We start from the raw sequence: 18,177 nt of genomic DNA on the forward strand, positions 1-18,177 counted from the left end.
GATGTATGCCTCTAAACATCTATCTACATGTCATTTATCTCTCTCCTCCCTCTGTAACATACTGTAACATATTCTCATGCCTCTACATCTTGCTGTCACTCTGGTTTTTCCATCACAACACGCAGAAGTGAGGGGCAGCCTGCCCTATAAGTGTGTTAACTAGTGGCAGCACACCTCCCCTACCCTCATCCTATACCTCCTCTGTCTTAAACATTCATCACTCACCTATCCACATCATGCACACCTCCCCTATCTCAAACTTTCACACCTCCCCTATCACCATGCTGTACGTTCCCTATCCTAAACATGCATATCTCTCCTATCCCCTTCCTGAAAATGTCCTCTATCCCAAACATATACACCAACCTTATCCCCATCCTGAAAATGTCTTCTATCCCAAAAATTTACATCTTCCCTATCGCCATCGTGCAAATGTCTCCTATTCCCACTACCTGTATTCCTCACCACATCCATCAGACTTTCAGAGCCGCAAAGGCCCCTCATCCCTACTGCATGTCAGCACCGCTGTGTTTCATTAACTTCTTCGGAAGATGAAAGTGGCCCGTAATTAAAACGCCCACAGTGCTGTCACATTGGAACCAGGCGGGGTGTTTTTTGCTCAATGTGATGCTTCAGAGAAAACACCTCCTCTGCAATTTTCACCAACTGACATTTAACTGCATAGCTCTCTATAAAACCTGTCAGGTAACTGTGACACTGTACAAAAGACATTGAATATTCTTTTTTTTTTAATTCAGCTTCTGTTCATCCACCCCAAGATATCAATAAAAAAGTGCATTGTACTGATGCGAAATGTGGATAGTATTGATGGAAAGGAGGATTTTAAGCTTTCAGACATACCTTATTGTAATGATAACTCCTGCTCAATTGCAACAAAGGAATGAAAAACTCACCTTCTGTCCTTCCATGGGCTAAATTCAAAAAGACCAAAAACTAAGCTGATATCCAGGTAGTTGTTAAGATGGCAGACATGAGTTGGGGTTTGAGGTGGGCTCATTAAAGTCTGTGTATTACCTGGACTGTTCCGAGAGAGATCATTTGGTGGCATTCGCATGTGATAGTGTGGTTGCCCACCTGCATCTTGCGCAGCTGGGACAGCTGGTCCCGCAGGTCAGTGGCATTCTGCTGCAGGTCGTGTAGGTGCAGCTGCATCTGCAGCCGTGTGACTGTGGTGGCCTGTGTGGCTTCCGCAGGTGGGGGCGGCATCAGCGCTAAGGGGGCGGAGGGCGTCAGGGCTGCCAAATCAGAGGACAGGACAGGAGTCATAAACCAGCAGTGTCAACATGGGGAAATTCCTGGGGGGATAATGGACAAAACTCCCTCTCTCTGTCTTTCTCTTTCTGCCTTCCTCTCTCACACAGAGACACAGAGTTCATTCACAGGGGCTCACACACACAAAGCCATATCCAAAGACAGTTTGGGACCTAAACAGGGATAGACTCATGCCAGTTGTAACCCCCAGAGCACCAGCATCAGACTGATGCTCCTCTGGACACAAAGCCACACTGCATTCAAGTGAATAAAAAAAACTCTAATGCTCCCACACACAGGACCCCAGCAGCTGTAGTTCCCCAAGGGAAGTGGACGCAGCAGTCTATAGGAGTGAATCCACACACCTGCACCACAAGTGGACAGGGGACAGTTCCCACAAACCAAAGATCATTCCCCTGCATTTCACCAGCTACAGATGAGGCATGAACAGGCAAAGGTTCATGACAGCCGACCTGAGGAAATCTGACTCAGAGAAACACCAGCCATGGGAAAGTACACAAAGACGGGAGGAGGGGGAGACAGGGCTTACGTCACACCACGGCCAGCTTTACTGACCGATGGCATCAATTCATTCAAACCATACTCTGTGTGACAGGGGACGTCAAGCACAATGGAAGGAACACAACACCCACGCACTGTTCCTCCAGCTTTCCACAGTGTTTCTCCTCTGCATAAAATTGCCCTTAATGAATCTGCAAGGTTCACAGACGGCTTGCTGAACCATGAGCGAGAAGAATAGCCTTGTTTTTCCAACAAAAACAAGGGCTGGTGAAACCCAGTCCAGCGCCGGGAGGAGTGCCTAGCGTAACTCACTGATTCTTGGACACAAAGGTATCCCACAAATCACCAAACTGAATCAGCACTCTGCTCCATCCATGCCTCTGGAACATTAGGAACACCCCCCTCCCCAGGCAGACACATGGGAGGGCTGAGGGAGACACACAGATACACACTCACACTAACAAACACACACACACACAGACATCAGACAGCGGGAAAGACACCTCTACTTCGACACACTGGGGCAAGAGCAGAGAGGAGCAAGATACCTTTCCTTTTTTTTAGCCGTCCAGCTGAAACAAAGAAGGAATGAACCCATTAAAAAAGAAACAAGCAAGAAGATAAACTTTGTTGGTTATTTACAGGTAGCTCAAAGTCGCCGTCTCAGGACGAGGATCCTCTGCTCTGCCACCTTCCAAAGCTGCTTTTCAAGAAGCAGGACTTAAGGAATCTCTCGGGTCTCCCCAGCGACCAGCCCTTTGTCTAGACCCTGCTTAGAAGGGTGCTGTGTTCTCCGGCCAGCTTGAGGCAAAGTCGGTGGTGGTTCTTGGATTTATAGACCGAGTGCGGGAGAGAAGCGGAGGTGCCAGTCAGAGGAGGTGCAGCCGTGTCACAGAATGGGGAGAGAGAGGATACAGGGGGCAGAGTGGGGGAGAGAATGAAGTGAGAGAGGCAAGTGGATGGAAAGAGGTGGGCAAGGGGGCGGTGAGCACTCTGCAGAGAGCGTAATGGTGTTCTGTATCTGAAGTCAGTCAGACTCACAACCTCACTGTTTACGCTGGGAATACCAGCACCAGGGGCAGAAACCTCCAGAACAGACGGCCCATTAAAGAGCAGAGATGCAGCCACGAATGGTCAGATTAAACAAACGCCTCATCGGATCACAAACAGTCGTTGAAAATAACCATTTCCTTAACAGTCAATAAACTCTGTGCATATAGCAATGCTGTCATCTTATATTTACCACCTGGCTGAAGTAAGTATAAAACCTGATCATCTTTATGTGATTATTTATTTACTATTATTGTACATTTTTATAATTTGATTGAATAACAATGATTCAGACAAATTGCCTTATGAATAGGATACCACTAAATGCCTGTGTTTCATTGTCAGGTTACAAAAACAGGTGGTGAATTTAAGAGGATAGGACTGCTTGGTGAGTCACCCGGTGGGAGGAAAAGAGGCAATGGGTACTCACTTCCTGTGCCCGAGCAGTCGCTGGTGGGCTCAGTCTTCTCGCTGGAAGAGAAAGGGGAGGCCCGTGAGAATCCCACCCCCGGCTCGGAGCGCCCCACCATCATGCAGAGCCGCAGCAGGCAGCATCTGAGGATCAATTGCCACAGGCCAGGGCCTCGCTTCAGTCTGCTGTCTGTCTCTCTATCACACACACACACACACACACACACACACACAATTGCCACAGGCCAGGGCCTCGCTTCAGTCTGCTGTCTGTCTCTCTATCACACACACACACACACACAATTGCCACAGGCCAGGGCCTCGCTTCAGTCTGCTGTCTGTCTCTCTATCACACACACACACACACACACACACACACACACACACACAATTGCCACAGGCCAGGGCCTCGCTTCAGTCTGCTGTCTGTCTCTCTGTCTCACACCCACACAACTGCAACAGGCCTCACATCAGTCTGCTCTCTCTCTCTCCATCTCTCTCTCTTTCTCTCTCTTTCTCTCTACCTTTCTTTCTCTCTCTCTCACACACACACACACACACACACACACATTCCCTTTCATGCTACATCAGATGAGGCTGATGGGTTCCAAAGAAACTCAGAAACAGACCTGTGTTTCTCCTCTAGTGGTGTGAAAATTCTCCCTCTGTGTCTGTCTGTATTACAGTGAGTCATACCTCTACATTAGTGGGACTCTTTCAAATGATGATGACGTACTCTATGTGACATTTAGAGTTTTTCAGTGCAATCATGGTGCTCCTTTGGATCCATTTGGAAATTAGATTTCAGTGTTGGCTAAACAAACAAAGCAGCTCCTACTTGTGTTAATTGAATGTGCTATGGAGTAAATCTGTAATTGCAGTGCAGCAGAGTGCTGTTGTCTACATCTCGCTGTGGTGGCATGAGCGTGGGCGTAGGGCTGCCGAGCTTTCTTACGTGCTGTCGCTGTCCGGCGCTCTGGTCAGCACGCTCTGCACCAGGCCTGTGAGACTGGCAATCTGTTTCTCCATTGCCTCCATCCGCTCCCTGGCCAGCACAGTCAATATGCACGCACGTTAGTTTATTCTCCCCTGCGCATGCAAGCACAGACGCACGCGAACCCGCACACCCTCTCTGATTTGCCTCGCATGCTCTCACAGATGGATGGGGGAAAAAAAAATCACCAAAGTCTATAATCTCTCACTTTCAGTGAACACAGCTGTCTTCCTTGTCTGCAGCTTCTGAGGCTCAGTTTTTACTTCCCAGTTATTATAGATCTGTTTGTTAAAATATGCTAGTGCTGTCAGAAAGAACGTGCCTTTTCAAAGATATTTAAAATGTGCACTTGCAGACTGTCCCGAACACAGCCAACAATATTGCCTCACAGCACTACAGTAGCAAGAGCAAGAAGCAAGAATTCTTGCAAACACACTTGCACAAACAAGCATGCACACATGTGTAAGCACAAACAGTACAAACACACACACGCATGCCATTCAAACACAAGCTCTGTGGTCTCCATGGTGTTCTCACCGGGTCTCTGTCTCATTGCCCGGTAACGGGGAGCTGTACCCCGGCGTCCCTCGGCTTCCCTCCCCACCTGGGACCACCGCCCCACAGAGGGGGTCTGAGCCGGAGCCCGATCGAGACTTGGGGCTCTCCACAAACACGGAGGAGGCCGAGTCCTTGCGAAAGGTCTGGCGCACGGGGGACCCACGGCTGGGGGTGCCAGAGTAGGAGTCCCGGTCCCGCAGCTGCATGTCAGGGACCTTCTGCGGGGACGAGGGGGGCATGCGGAAGCCCACACCCAGCGTGGAGGCATAGGCGTCCGAATACAGTGGGCCCCCCGGCTTGTAGAGGGCCTCCTCCAGCTCCCCCTGCAGGGCGGCGGCCGAGTAGGTGCTGAGGGAGCGCACAGAGCCGCGGCGGTACAGCCCTCCGGGCACAGGGAAGGTGAAGGGGTCACCAATGGCAGCCAGGGACTGCGTGGAGGCGATGCTGAGCCGGCCCTCGTGCACCAGGTTGTAGGGGTCGGCGTATAGGCCCTCGTTCTTCAGAAGAACCATGTTCTTGGCCGAGACTTCCTCATCCGGCTTGACATCGCGACGCTCCAGGATGGCACTAGGGGAGGGGGAGAGGGCAGCCTGGGCGTGGCTGGCAGCGGGGTGGTGGGGGTGGGGGTGGGGGTGGGAGTGCGGGTGCTGCTGCGGGTGGGCAGGTCCGGAAAAAGAGGGGGGACGCCCTCCACTGTAGGACAGGCGGGAGCGGGAGGGGGAGCCCGAGGGGGGTGAGGCGGATGCGGGCACGCTATTGAGGCGCCGTGTGGGGGATGATTCTCGGGATGTGTACATCATTTCCCTCTGCAACGACACATGGGGCAAAGGAGATCCAATTAACATATAGACTGGATCCACAGCGCAGGTCCCAAGGTTCAGCAACACTGTGGCAGCCGCAACATGAATATTAACTGCCCAGCAGCTGCAACAACTATAAAAAATGATTGCAGTAGGATGGTACAAAAGCCAGAATTATATCAGCCCACTGTCATCGTTTTCTCTCTTTTCATGAGCTCTGCTATGGGAAAGAGCGGGGCTCTGTGCGCAGAGAGGGCTTCATCACACAACAGTAGCAATCTGCTACTCACAGCTGAATTAAACTTATTTGCATGACATTACCCTGCTTCGCAGAGTGATGCAAAGATTCCCATTTCTGCAAATGTATTCTATTTGGAAACAAGCTCCCTCGGCAGGTAATGTTTGATTACACACAGCACCTTTGAGCCAGAAACCCCACAATGCTCTGCTCTTTATCCCTTTCTTTTCTCCATCAGCTTAGCACAGATTTTTCCTGTTTAAGATTTACCCTTCATCTCCGTCAGCCTTTTCCACTCCCTCCTTCCCCTCCCCGCGGCTTGTCATTCCCAACAGTGCATCCTCTGACCTCTCTTCTGTCTGTCCACCTGCTTCTCTTCCCCCCGGTTTGTTAATGCAAGTCGGTGGTGTCCCCCTGCTGCACAGCCCTGCTCATGGTTTACCATCTCAGATTAGACAATCAGAGAGCTCATTACCACCCTGCCAACCAGTCAGCCTTCCTTCCATCCAGCCCCACCTATGTACCCCCTCTCCTGTAACAGACTCTCGATTGGTAATCCTCAGACTCTGAAAAACCATAGAATATGCTCTGTCAAGCGGTGGCTACTGAGAGATGGAGCAGTTGCCCTCAGATGTACCAAAACAAAACAACAGTCAATCATGTGCCCATGTGGGAGTGCAGTCTGAAACTTCAGTCTAGGGGAGAGGGTGTGATTAACATGAGCAGGATGGGGCACAGGCTTTTTGCGGTGTTGAAGAGGTTTTGTTATAACACTGTAACCATTTTGTTGTTATTTGCAAGTGGTCCTTTGACCATCATGAACACAACAGTTTAAGTGAGTTGACTGGACAGATGGAAATGGCCCAGCAATACAGTGAATCAAACTGTGTTGCTCATTCAGAGAGAATTACTGAAATCAGTACATTACAAAATGAAGAATCATAGTCGTTCATATAAACAGTGTGTGATCAACGTCAATTTCAGCACTGCAGTCACCACAACGTCCCACTGGGAAGTCTAAACTGTGACAAACAGCACAACCAAAAGCAACGACTCCAGCAGGACCACCTAGAACTGGCTATAGTAGGCACTATGGAAATTGAAACCAGGAGAGTAGTCAATAAAACGTTATTAATGTCAGCATGAGTGCACCAGTGCAAACACCAAAAAACTTCATGCCCTTTCATCAGATTGATATTTAAAGTAAAATTTACAGAGGATTGACCTGTCAATCAAATGCAGTATATCTCCTACCTGTAGAAAACGGTCATTGAAGATTTCAATCCCCTGAACATACACATATACACACACACACACACTCTGGCATCCTCCTCATCAGTCTTTCACACCCTATTTCCTGTCCTTCAGCCACACCTTCCCCGCCTCACCCTCAGGTCCCCATTGGCCAGGTGAGCTGCGGGGTAGGAGGCATAGATGGGCTCCTTGCGGTAGATCTTGATGATGCTGCGGTCCTGGATGTCCCGCACGTCCTCCAGCTCGTAGAAGACGTTGCGCGCCTCGTCCTTGATGAGGATGGCCGTGTTGGGGGACTTGAGCATGCCCATGGTGAGCTTCTGCGGGAACATGTGCACGATGAGCGCGTGCAGCGTGTCCAGGCTGCTCAGCTCGTGCGTGATGTGCACCCGCCGCGTCTCGTCCCCGAACTGCAGGAAGAGCACGCCTGGAGAGGGGAGTGAGGGAGCACACTTACAGACAGGCTCACACACATGCACACAGGCACTGAGAACCCAATCCGCGGCCTGTTGCTGTCAGTCTAGGTTTACAGTCTATTCTTGTTACCCAGACTTTTCCAGAGCTTTCATACTGCCTTCCATACAGCAAAACAAGAAAGGTTCAGCCCATACTCAGTCCGCAAGGAAATGGTAAATATCTGCATCTTCTCCACACATACGGAGCAGATACAGTAGTTATGAGTATAGTGAGACATTGCTGAGACTTCCAGTTTTTGTGATCAGTTGAATCTGTACTGAAGGATAGTCCTCTTGCCTATGGTTGTGACCAGTATAGGTCAGTATAGGCTCTGACCTGGTGAGCGCAGCTTGGTCTGGCTAGCCGAGCGTGACAGGGGCAAGCTCTGACGGAAGCGGTTCATGCGGTTGAAGCCGAGTGGGATGTCGGCCTCGGACATGGTCTCCAGGGACTCGGCTGAGGCAAAGGACAGCTTGGTGGCCTGGTCGGCCAGGCCAGACTGCGTGGACTGGGAGTGTCGTGGGCTCCGGCTCTGAGGGGAAGAGGGTTGATACAAGGGGTGGTTATCAAAAGGTTATCGAAACAGAACGTGCATATTTACTGAGTCACACATGGTCACACTACAAGGAGAAGCTTACAGACAATAAACATACTGTACAGACTGACTGAAAAAGAGAGTGAGGTATACAGATAAGAGATTTACACAGTGAGAGAGAGACAAAGAGAGAGAGAGAGAGAGAGAGAGAGAGAGAGAGAGAGAGGACAGTTCAGACATTCCCCTGTTACAGAATGCAGTAGTTCTGCAGCAACACAGCATCAGCAAATACACAGAGAATGACATCACTTCACTGGTGTGGGTGAGACTGCAGTTTGGGGTCTGAGGGGCTGCACCTGTTTGTTTTAACCAAGAGAATATGAGAGAGAAAGAGGGAGACAGAGACAGAGCGGGAGAGAGAGACAGACAGAGAGAGAGAGAGCAGTGCAGAGCACAGCAATTAGAGGAGGAGGGGGCTGCTGGGTTTTAATCACCCCAGTGTGGGCAGCCCAGGAACAAGGGGGGGAGAGGGAGGAGAGCGGCGCCAATGCAAGGGGCTGTCACAACGGGACGGTTCTGCCTGCCTGGTTCCAGGCGTCTGCACAACAGCGCTGGCTGGAGCTGCTGGGCTGTGTTTAATGAACTGGCCCAAAGATCCCCACAGTCAGGAATTTTCCGGCTCTGAGACCACGGTAATGAGCTCCCAGAGTGCACCCTGATGACTGCTCAGAATCGGATGCGCCGCTGTCAACATTAGCCCTTTTCCAAACTACTGTTCCACAACTGCAGCCCGCCGCCAGTCTTTGTTTTCTCGCTGTTTGCTTGTATTCAGAGGGGAAACTCTTCATAACTGTCTGCGTCTCACATAAGTTAAACGCAAATTCATATTCAAACATTTGCAATGTAAACTCCTGTCACTACGAAGTCTGCCTCCTAGCACCATTTCCCTAAGCACTGTCATAAACTTTCACAAAGACAAATTTTGTTATACACATCAATACACATGCGCACACCGCACACACACACTCTCTCTCTCTCTCTCTCACACACACACACACAAACACACACTTGCCACAGGCCAGGACCTCACTTCAGTCCATCATCACTTCCTCTCTCTCACAAACACACGAACACGTACACGCACACACACACCATCATTCATGGTGCATTTATTCTCCCTTAAACGAACACCACATGTTGTGGTGATTACAACATTTACCTTTCCAACAGAAAACAAAAAAATACATCACCAGTGCTGATATGAGTAACACCAATCCTCTTGAGAGGAATAAAATATTTTTGATACATTCACACAAAGTTAAACATTCTGGACTTTACTTCCATGTTTGCTCACAACATATGACAACAACCAGAAGTTTCAGCACACAGAAGTTACTTGATCTTTGGCAATGATATTCACAGCAGATGAACCCAACACCCAATGTTTTAAAATAAAGATGAGGCACTAGTTTCGGAATCTTGCTTTCTGCAATGTAATTCTGATGGTAACCTTTTTACACCTAGCTCTAAAATGTCACCACAGGTGTAGTAAATGATTACCGTGATTGCCAAACAGTATAAGGAAATGTTGAATATTAACCCCATCTTCACAGAAAATCATTGACTGTGTATCTTTTATGAATGGGTTTACTGAAATTCTTTTCATCTACATAACTATTTTAACTTGTAAGCTGAAATAAGAGATTAATCAGTTTCTACGAAATATATGCCTATGTATCAAAACTTCAGATCACCACAGCTGAGGACACCTGGATTGGTTTGAGAAGCCTGCAGGAATATTTTAGTTTTTTTCATGAGCAGAGCATGCAGTCCCATGCAGACCAATACCCATTACGTCACAGTGTATATAGGAGCCTGACGGATTACTGTCCAAGTGCTTTCTAATACAGGTCATTTATCTGTTGCATCTCTAATATTACAGCACGTACATATTCAGCACTAAAGGGGGGGTGAAAACATGACAGCGCTGTGTTTGCTCCCACAGCTTTGTTTGTTAAGTTTCTCCCTGAGGAGAAGACTCTGTGGCAGCAGTGTGATGGGAAGCAGAGGACATCATGGATTATCCTGCATCGATCCAGTCAGGAGGCAGAACAATTTCACAACATTCTCCTGAGAGCAGGGAAAAGGAGAGAGAGACCAGGACTTGGATGGTGAGAGCTCCCAAAATTGCCCATGTGAACATCTGCCCACCTGTCATCACTGTTTTCGCGGTTGGACGAGGGGCAGGTAGCACCCCTGATTTGTGAGTGTATATGCAAGGCAAGTCTGCATTGGCCAGCCAATACCCCCCCCCCCCCCCCCCCCCCCCACACACACACACACAGCACTGGGTTACTTCTGGACTCTGTGCTCCCTGCTGCGCACTGATGATGTATCAACGGGAGAAAAGTTTGGGCGGGGAGGTGGTTGGAAAGTTTGTAGTTTGTGAGATGGTGAGATCACTGGAGCTTCTCCCACCGCCATCACTTGTCATCTCCCCCTCTGCATTCCTGACCAGGTGTTCGCCAAGCGCTCCTCATCCGTATCCTTGTGGCAAGGGAGAAAGAGCGAACAAGAGATAGACAGAGAGAGAGAAAGAAAGGGAGAGAGAGAGAGCGCCGCAGCACATCGATTTTTGTACCTTTTCTTTTTTAATTGCCTCTCGCTTCTGCAGACCAACCGGGGGAGGTGGAGCAGGGGGATCTCCAGCTACTGGAGGGGAGGGGATTTGCTGAGAGGTGTGAGGTTACTCAGCATAGGCTGTGTACACCCTGTTCATCACTTAGCCCCGACGGCCTTTCATGAGGCTCCACAGTCTGATTTTAGCCCTGATATTCAGTGCAAAGTAGGGGTGCAATGATTTCAGCACCCCTACGCGGTCCCCCTCAGCCATGTGTATCTGTACAGTGATTTCGCTGGCACGTCTTTCAGGGCCTTTCCAATATCTCTGACTGACAGCGCTCCTGATGGGCTCTCCCTCTGTGTTTGTTACCCCTGGGGGTTTATGCCTGTCCCAGTTCCACTGCCTTCACTGCAGTACTCGCTGCTTTCTCTCAGCATTCAGGAGGGGCTGGAAAAGAGGGCAGAACTGCCCACAACATGCCTCTCTCCCGCCGTAATGGCTTTTCCACATCCCGTAAGGGGGACAGCTCAATTTCACCTGCTGTCACAGCCAGTTGCACATCCACCTTTTGGTAAAATAATGCCTACATATGGTCCAACAACCTACGTTTTCAACAAAGCTCATTCAAAGCAGTGCTTTAATTTTTTAATTACATTATTTCCTTTTTCTACATTACTTTCATTATTTCTTGAATTTGAGTGCAATTTAAGAACATGAGTTTCAGCTGAGCGCAAAGTCTACGACATAGAGTTCGAAAATGAACGCAGCCACATTCACAAAAAAACAGGGCGCCTTAACGCGCTAATCCCAACGCACACAGACACAAGGCGCTGCAGCAGAGGGAAACGATGAACACCTCTGGCGGAGGAGCTCACACAGCAAGCCACCACTTCGAGGGCACACCGGCAGAAGCGTCCACATCGATCAATATCTCACATCTTTCATATTCAATGACGGGCTACTCCGGACCAGTCTCTGACAGGATGAACTGCAGCACGCAGAGGATCCAGTCCCCCCGTGCCCCTCTTACCTCTAGCACCAGCATCTCCTCGCGCTGCGGACAGTCTTGCTGGCCTGCTCTCTGTGGGTCCGGCTTGTTTTCCCCCCCCTTGTGTTGCTGCCTGCCCACCTCTGCCTGCTGCGTGTGAGGTGCGCTGATGCGCTGAGAGGTCGCTGTGTGTTAAATGATGCTGTCCAGTCCAAACTGTCCAGTCTCTACAGTTTGTCAGGGGGCAGCGTTGCGTGCCTCCTTGCTCGACCGTTGCGCCTGGCTGAGCGCAGGTTCGCTCTGCCCTGCTCCACTGTGGTGTGGAGGTGGACGGGAGAGTGATCGAGGGAACAGCTGGGCGCATCTGTACCCCCCTGCACCAGGCCCCTCGGAATCCCCACTGTCCTCACCCTGATTTCACGGGTGTTACATCCCCGCAGTCCTGGCATACCGTTCCAGTGAACACTAATCGGGTAAAGTTCCCCTGCTCTCATTACCAGACCAGGAGATGCCCTAAACAGCAATACAGAGGAGCCATGTATGAAATGCAGTTAATACATTACAAAGACGATTGTACATCATTTGACAAAGTAACCCAATCCAATTAATTAAATGTCGTTTTGGCATGACATTACTTTGTGCATAAGAAACCCAAAAACTCACATCCGCTATGCAAAAGGCATCTCTATGTCATTACAGGAGATGTGCATGCTTGCCTTCTTATCTTAGCTGCGCCAGTGCACATGTAATCTTCAGACATGCTGCACATTCAATTCAAAGTGAAACTGTACTATGCAGGTGAACAAAGCTATTGGTAGGAAAAAAGATAAGGTTGAAAATGTCTCAGGAGAATGTAATGAGGAGAGCAGAGTCTATTGTGTATGTACAAAAGGATGCTGAATACAGCACCCTGCAACACAAGCTCCATGCTTACACCACGGAGTTGGTGTAAGTTTCTGAGGGCGTGGTGCCAGAGTAATTTGCTGATTCGCTGCTGGGTCAAAGATTTAATCCTTGATAAGGAGTCATGCAGAGTATTTAAACCCACAGACCAGAGAAATTGATGACATCATTTCACAAAGTGGCATTCATCTGTGATTGTCTGAGTAGGCATTTGAGATTTGTAGTGTACACAAATCCGTCCTGCGGGGCATCTGTTCGTGGCATGTTTTGTGAATGCTAAACAAGCAGTGGCAGCCACAATCAGACCCGCCTGATCAGTAGCCGAGGTCTGCATGTCTGGGTCTGGGAAACCTTTCCTTGTAACCTGTTTACAGAAGACTCCTGAGAAGGCTAAACATTTCTGAAGAAAATCTATTTCAGTATGTTCTTTATATTGCACTTAAATTGCTGATCATAAAATATGTGCCTTAAATACACATACTAAAAAGTAAATAAAACACATTAAAACACAATAAAACACACGCTTGAATTTTAGATCATACATTAGGTAAGATACTGACATCCTCACAGAGGTTAAAGAGGATTGGAGTATTCTAGGAAAGCTCCCTCTCCCCATCTTCTATATACAGTGCACACTACACCACATTTTCTACCAACTATAAGCAAGAGCGGATCTGAAACAGTGATAAGTATCTCAGGATATAGGCCACAACACTCCCAGAACTGAGAGTTTCAGCATTAAGCACTCTAAGCCCTTTAAAGGTAAAAAAAAAAAAAAACATTTCAGCTATTTTATGACTCAGACTGGGGATCCCGATTTTCCACTCAGCTCCTTGTCAACAGAAAAACAGCAGAGGACAACAACAGCACCTGTTTCAAGTAGTTATTGTCAGCTGACTGAGCTGGACATAGCTGCAAGCTGCCAGAGATCCCCTCCCACAATGCACCACTGCTGGATGTAGGTTAGAGAGGAGGGGGCACTGTGATGCCAATGCCCCTTTAGGTTCACTTGTACCCAACTAATGCATGACCTTCTCTCTGTGCTGCCAGTAACAGGTGAAACCCAAGCCATATGGAAAAAGAGACAGCAGACTCAATTACATCAGACAGTGAAGGAGGGAGATTGAGAGGATCAGCAACACAGTGAAAAGCTGGATATTGGCATAAGCTTGCGTGAAATACAAAAGGAAGGAGGGAATTATGGGCCACAGTTCTCCGTTCCTTCCCTTGAATGAGAGCAATGGCAGTGCTTGTGGTACAGTGTGTGAGCTGTGAGACCTGCCTATGAAGAGGCTTAAGTAGATGCAAGGCTTCAATTATATGTGTGGCAGCTGTAGAGCACGTGGAGGAAGATTTGCTTTATATCAGTATGAGGGGGTGGGGGTAGAGGAAACCTATATTACATCAAAGGACGGACTGTGAGACACTGTCAGAAAGAAGAATAAAGGAGCCGTGCTGCAAGGATTTATGTTACATCAGAGTCTGAGAGACAGAGAGAGACCAAGATAACCAATCCTCTTTAAACCAGAAGAGAATAAAGAACTGGGAGCCACAATAATGTCTGTAATAATATTTGCATCACTGCAGAGGCCACTTCATACAGCAACATAGGGATGTGTGTTCTGATCATATGTATCATTGTATAACATGCGAATACATAATAAAATTAATAATTTTCCATAATGGCTTCATGTTCTGATATACTCATGTGCTGTGCTATAATTCACAGCATAAGACACTCTGACTGCCGTTTTATGGGGATGGGGGAGCAGAAGTGATAAATCACATGACGGTGTCAGTCAATCAGTGCAGGGAAGTTAAATTCCACAGGTCAACTGGAAAGGTATATGAGCAAATAAGTAACCCTCGCTTTTAAACTGTAACAGGACTAGAGTGAGAAACGAAGGATATTATAAAGGAACAGACCCACACCATCTGCAGGGAAAATTTCCAAACATAGCTCTCATGGTTGCAGCTTGTTATATACAGGCTGTGGGACAGTAATACCTTAGCTGGAAAAGCCGGCTGAGGAACAGCTTACCCAAAAGAACTGCAATATCATCTCTCTCAATATTCTCTCCCTCATTCTCATTCTCACAACTACCTGTTTCTCACTCAGTCAGTCACACCTTTCTGATTAAATGCTACCGTTACACCTCTCGCCTGTCTCGACTGTAGCTCTTCGTTCTTTCATCTCTGCCTTCTCAGGTCAACACCTCTCTCAGTCTCAGAAGACTTCCCAAGAGAGCTTCCAAAGCGTGACATCTCTGCCACTTGCTTGACTCTGCTATTACCAACTCTAGACAATGAAAAGACATAAATATTCTTTTTTGTTACCTCTACTACAGTTGCCACAGTGCCTATTTCCGGAATGGCACATCAGTATGCACCACTCCCCCGAAGGAGCACATGCAACTGAGGATCAAGCTTTTTGGAAAAAATGGGCTTTTCAATTGCTTGCTGCCGGTATCCTCCCTCTTATATCTCTCTTCGTCCCCCACTTACACACCCAGCATGGGTCCCTTGCCAACCTGGCCCACTATCTTTAACACAGAGAATTATTAATGCATGGAATAAATTGCCCAGCCATACTGTCGCAGATAATGTGCTGATGTGATGGAATCAGTCAGTGTGTCAGAAAATGGTGTGTTCCTCGCAAGGGTAGGGAAGTGGGGGGTGGGGGCAAACTGAAATGGTCTGTGGTTCATGTTATGAATTTCCCTTTCATGTGCTGATGATGAAGGAAGGACAGTAAAAGAACCTTGTGAGTAGCTCTGCTCTTCTACCTGAATTGTTCTCTCTCTCGCTCTCTCTCTCTCTCTCTCACATACTCTCTCTCTCCTTCTCCATCTTGCTCTCTCTCTCACTCTCTCTCTCTCTCTCTCTCATACTCTCTCTCCTTCTCCGTCTTGCTCTCTCTCTCACTCTCTCTAACACTGTCTCTCTTGCCTCTAGCCTCTGAGCTAGTAGGAGCTGGCACTGGCTCTACTGGTCTACTGAATTTGCTCCAGGGTACACCACATACACAGGCTCATAGAGACCAAAGGAGATGATAGGATCTGGCCCCTGATTCAGGACACCCTTTGTTCAGCTATTCTATTAGTCCTTGAGCAGGAGCCTTCTAAGTCTGCGCTTTCTCCCAAATATCACCCCACTGTTGCCTTTTCCCTCTGAACACACTGTGTTCATTTTTAATTGGTACTTGCAGGCAACATTGTGCAAATTTGCTTGACTTCCAAGGGTGCCCTGGAGAATGAATTACATGTATAATTCTACTACAGCCATATACCGCTTCAAACACACCACCAAGGCCCTTACACTCATATTTATCTTTTTTTATGCCAACCGACTTTTTTCAACAAACTTGAGTGCTGTCCCTGCTGTGTGCATTGAGCCATGACTCCTGAGCTATGTCCTTCACAGCCAGTCTATGTGTGCATTAGCTCTGTTCCACTGTGTGCTTTGATACTGATTCTGTCAAATAAAGACCCTGACAAGGGACCAAAGAGAGGTGCAGAGAAGAATAATGAATCTGGAAAAATTTTCTGTTGGGGGAGAAGAGGACATGAAAACTATACGATTTAAGACCTGGGTTAAGAGTTGTTCCTCTTTTCCATCACTGAACCAGGCTCATTATATCCTTTTTCCACTGAAAGGAATAAGGAATCCGACAGTATCACTGATTACTGCAAACACCAAGAGGTAGACAGAAGTAAGTCTATTTCTTTCTAGACATCCTCAGCTTTGGCCTGTTGACTCTGCCTGGACAGATGTCAGCATTTAGTGTCACATCATGAGCTTCAGCTCTGGTTGCAACGCAATGGAGAAGCAGACGTGCTGTTGGTATTGAAACAGTTTTGGCTTCAGCTCACGCTAGCCTGGTTCTAGCACTGAAACAGAAAAGTGGAATTAGGGGCCCGTGCATTCTCAGACCTGGCACTGTGACATCTCCATGTCTAGGGGGTGTACAGACTCGCAGCAGAACAACGAGGGGCTCAACATTTGCTGTGAACCACACAGCCCTCTGAGGCACAGGGAATAAAGACAGCGCAAAGTGCTATAGGAAAACCTATCCATTTTCAGCATGAGACCTGCTGCTGAGCTCCACCTATGAGTGTGCACACCTTTTACACACAGCACATTGCTTCATAAGATGCATGTGGCAGCTCCCATTAACTCAGTATTTCCAGCCCCTGATGGCTTTATCAGAAAGCATTATCTCTGCAGCAGAGACCTGCAGCCAGGCTGAATTCTGAAGCGTGGCACACAGCACAGTAAATCTCCCCCTGCCTCTATGGATCATGTCAGTCAGTCTGATTAATATTTATGGAAATGGAAAGGGAGAAGTAGGTAAGTGAATGCAACAGGCTCTCAAAAATCAACTTCAAAATCAAGCGTGCAGACAGGGAACAAATATTTTTTGAAAGAGGAAAAAAGGGGAAAAAAGATTTGCTGACACTAACTAGACCAGCAGTGCTTCCCGCAGTTCTGAATCTGGGCCAGAAGACATTCTGACAAAACCAAAGGAAGCTTTAAAACCAGTGTTCTAAAGGTAAAATATTTGATTTTTTTGGTGGGAGGATATCATCCCCATGATACAGGAAAGGTGCTAGTCAAAAATTGGATATTGATATTTCAACATCCTTTTTAGCTTATAAAAGCTGAAGCTCATAACTTCCAGAACCAGAGTTTTGCAGTCATTCCCAGGGAACTAACTGGTCAGTACCTCCCCTGACTGTATTTCATATTTGGAGTGAGGAAAATCATTGACATACGGTAACCACCAGGAGAATCTCCATCAACATGTAACATCTCACAACTTTCCCCACAACATTATTGCAATGTTTGCTACAACGCGTCAACAGTTCATTTCAGCCAGGACATGATCATCTGCACTAGCTTCATTTATTAGTCGCATACCATGATAAAAGCAGAGCAAACAGAAGCAGCAGGTCATTCACCGGTTCACTCAGCTCTGAGTGGGTAACAAGCAACACATCTCTGAGTTGTTATGGGTTGTCCATTCTTATTTATCTCACTCAAGCATGCGGCTGTCATCAGATATACAGTATATAAGACTAGATGAAGGAGACAGGCCGGGTACACATCTGGTAAGGGAGAGTACACTTACATCTGTAGTAGACTTGAGAGCAGAGCTGATTGACAGAAACTAACCTAACTGTTCTCCAACAGCAACTTCTCCAGCACTCTCCTGCTGGGTGCAGTAGTGTACCAACTGAGTACTACAGGTGAGGTTAGACCCTAGTGCAAAACTAAAAAGCAATGCCCCACCACAGTGATGAAAAGGAGATTAAATCTTTCTGAGAAGGTGTAAGAAAGTTGTCCTCATTCACCTGTGGCAATTAAAGGTAGCATCACAAAGAGTGGGATGTTCCCTGGTAAACTCTCAGTCTGGTTCTGGTCTTCTAACATGACCCCTTGTTTAACCCTCCATCATCACCTCAGCTGAGCACTGGGGCTACTGGGTGCTGCTGTGCATCACCTAGATTGGTGCTAAAGACTAGTGACAGTTGTAAGTATATTCTTCCAAATCACAGTGAAAAAGCACAGTT

At 47.8% G+C, this 18,177-nt stretch overlaps 1 protein-coding gene across 11 annotated transcripts in view; it reads right to left on the reverse strand.

The window, feature by feature from the left end:
* The window catches only part of LOC118776762 (SRC kinase signaling inhibitor 1-like), a 112,925-nt gene that overhangs the window by 22,720 nt on the left and 72,028 nt on the right, over positions 1–18,177 (reverse strand). For 7 of the 11 annotated variants that reach the window (XM_036527319.1, XM_036527328.1, XM_036527346.1 and 4 more), the window contains 7 exons: positions 7,892–8,087; positions 7,234–7,526; positions 4,787–5,613; positions 4,211–4,300; positions 3,275–3,399; positions 2,343–2,366; positions 1,096–1,256 (listed from right to left, as the gene is read on the reverse strand). In XM_036527319.1, the coding sequence (XP_036383212.1) occupies positions 1,096–1,256; positions 2,343–2,366; positions 3,275–3,399; positions 4,211–4,300; positions 4,787–5,613; positions 7,234–7,526; positions 7,892–8,087 (1,716 nt within the window). The remainder of the gene's footprint in view (positions 1–1,095; positions 1,257–2,342; positions 2,367–3,274; positions 3,400–4,210; positions 4,301–4,786; positions 5,614–7,233; positions 7,527–7,891; positions 8,088–18,177) is intronic. The other 4 variants (XM_036527364.1, XM_036527390.1, XM_036527356.1 and 1 more) reach the window with 2 other exon arrangements.

The sequence above is a fragment of the Megalops cyprinoides genome, chromosome 1, assembly GCF_013368585.1.
Source record: "Megalops cyprinoides isolate fMegCyp1 chromosome 1, fMegCyp1.pri, whole genome shotgun sequence".
NCBI lineage: Eukaryota > Metazoa > Chordata > Actinopteri > Elopiformes > Megalopidae > Megalops > Megalops cyprinoides.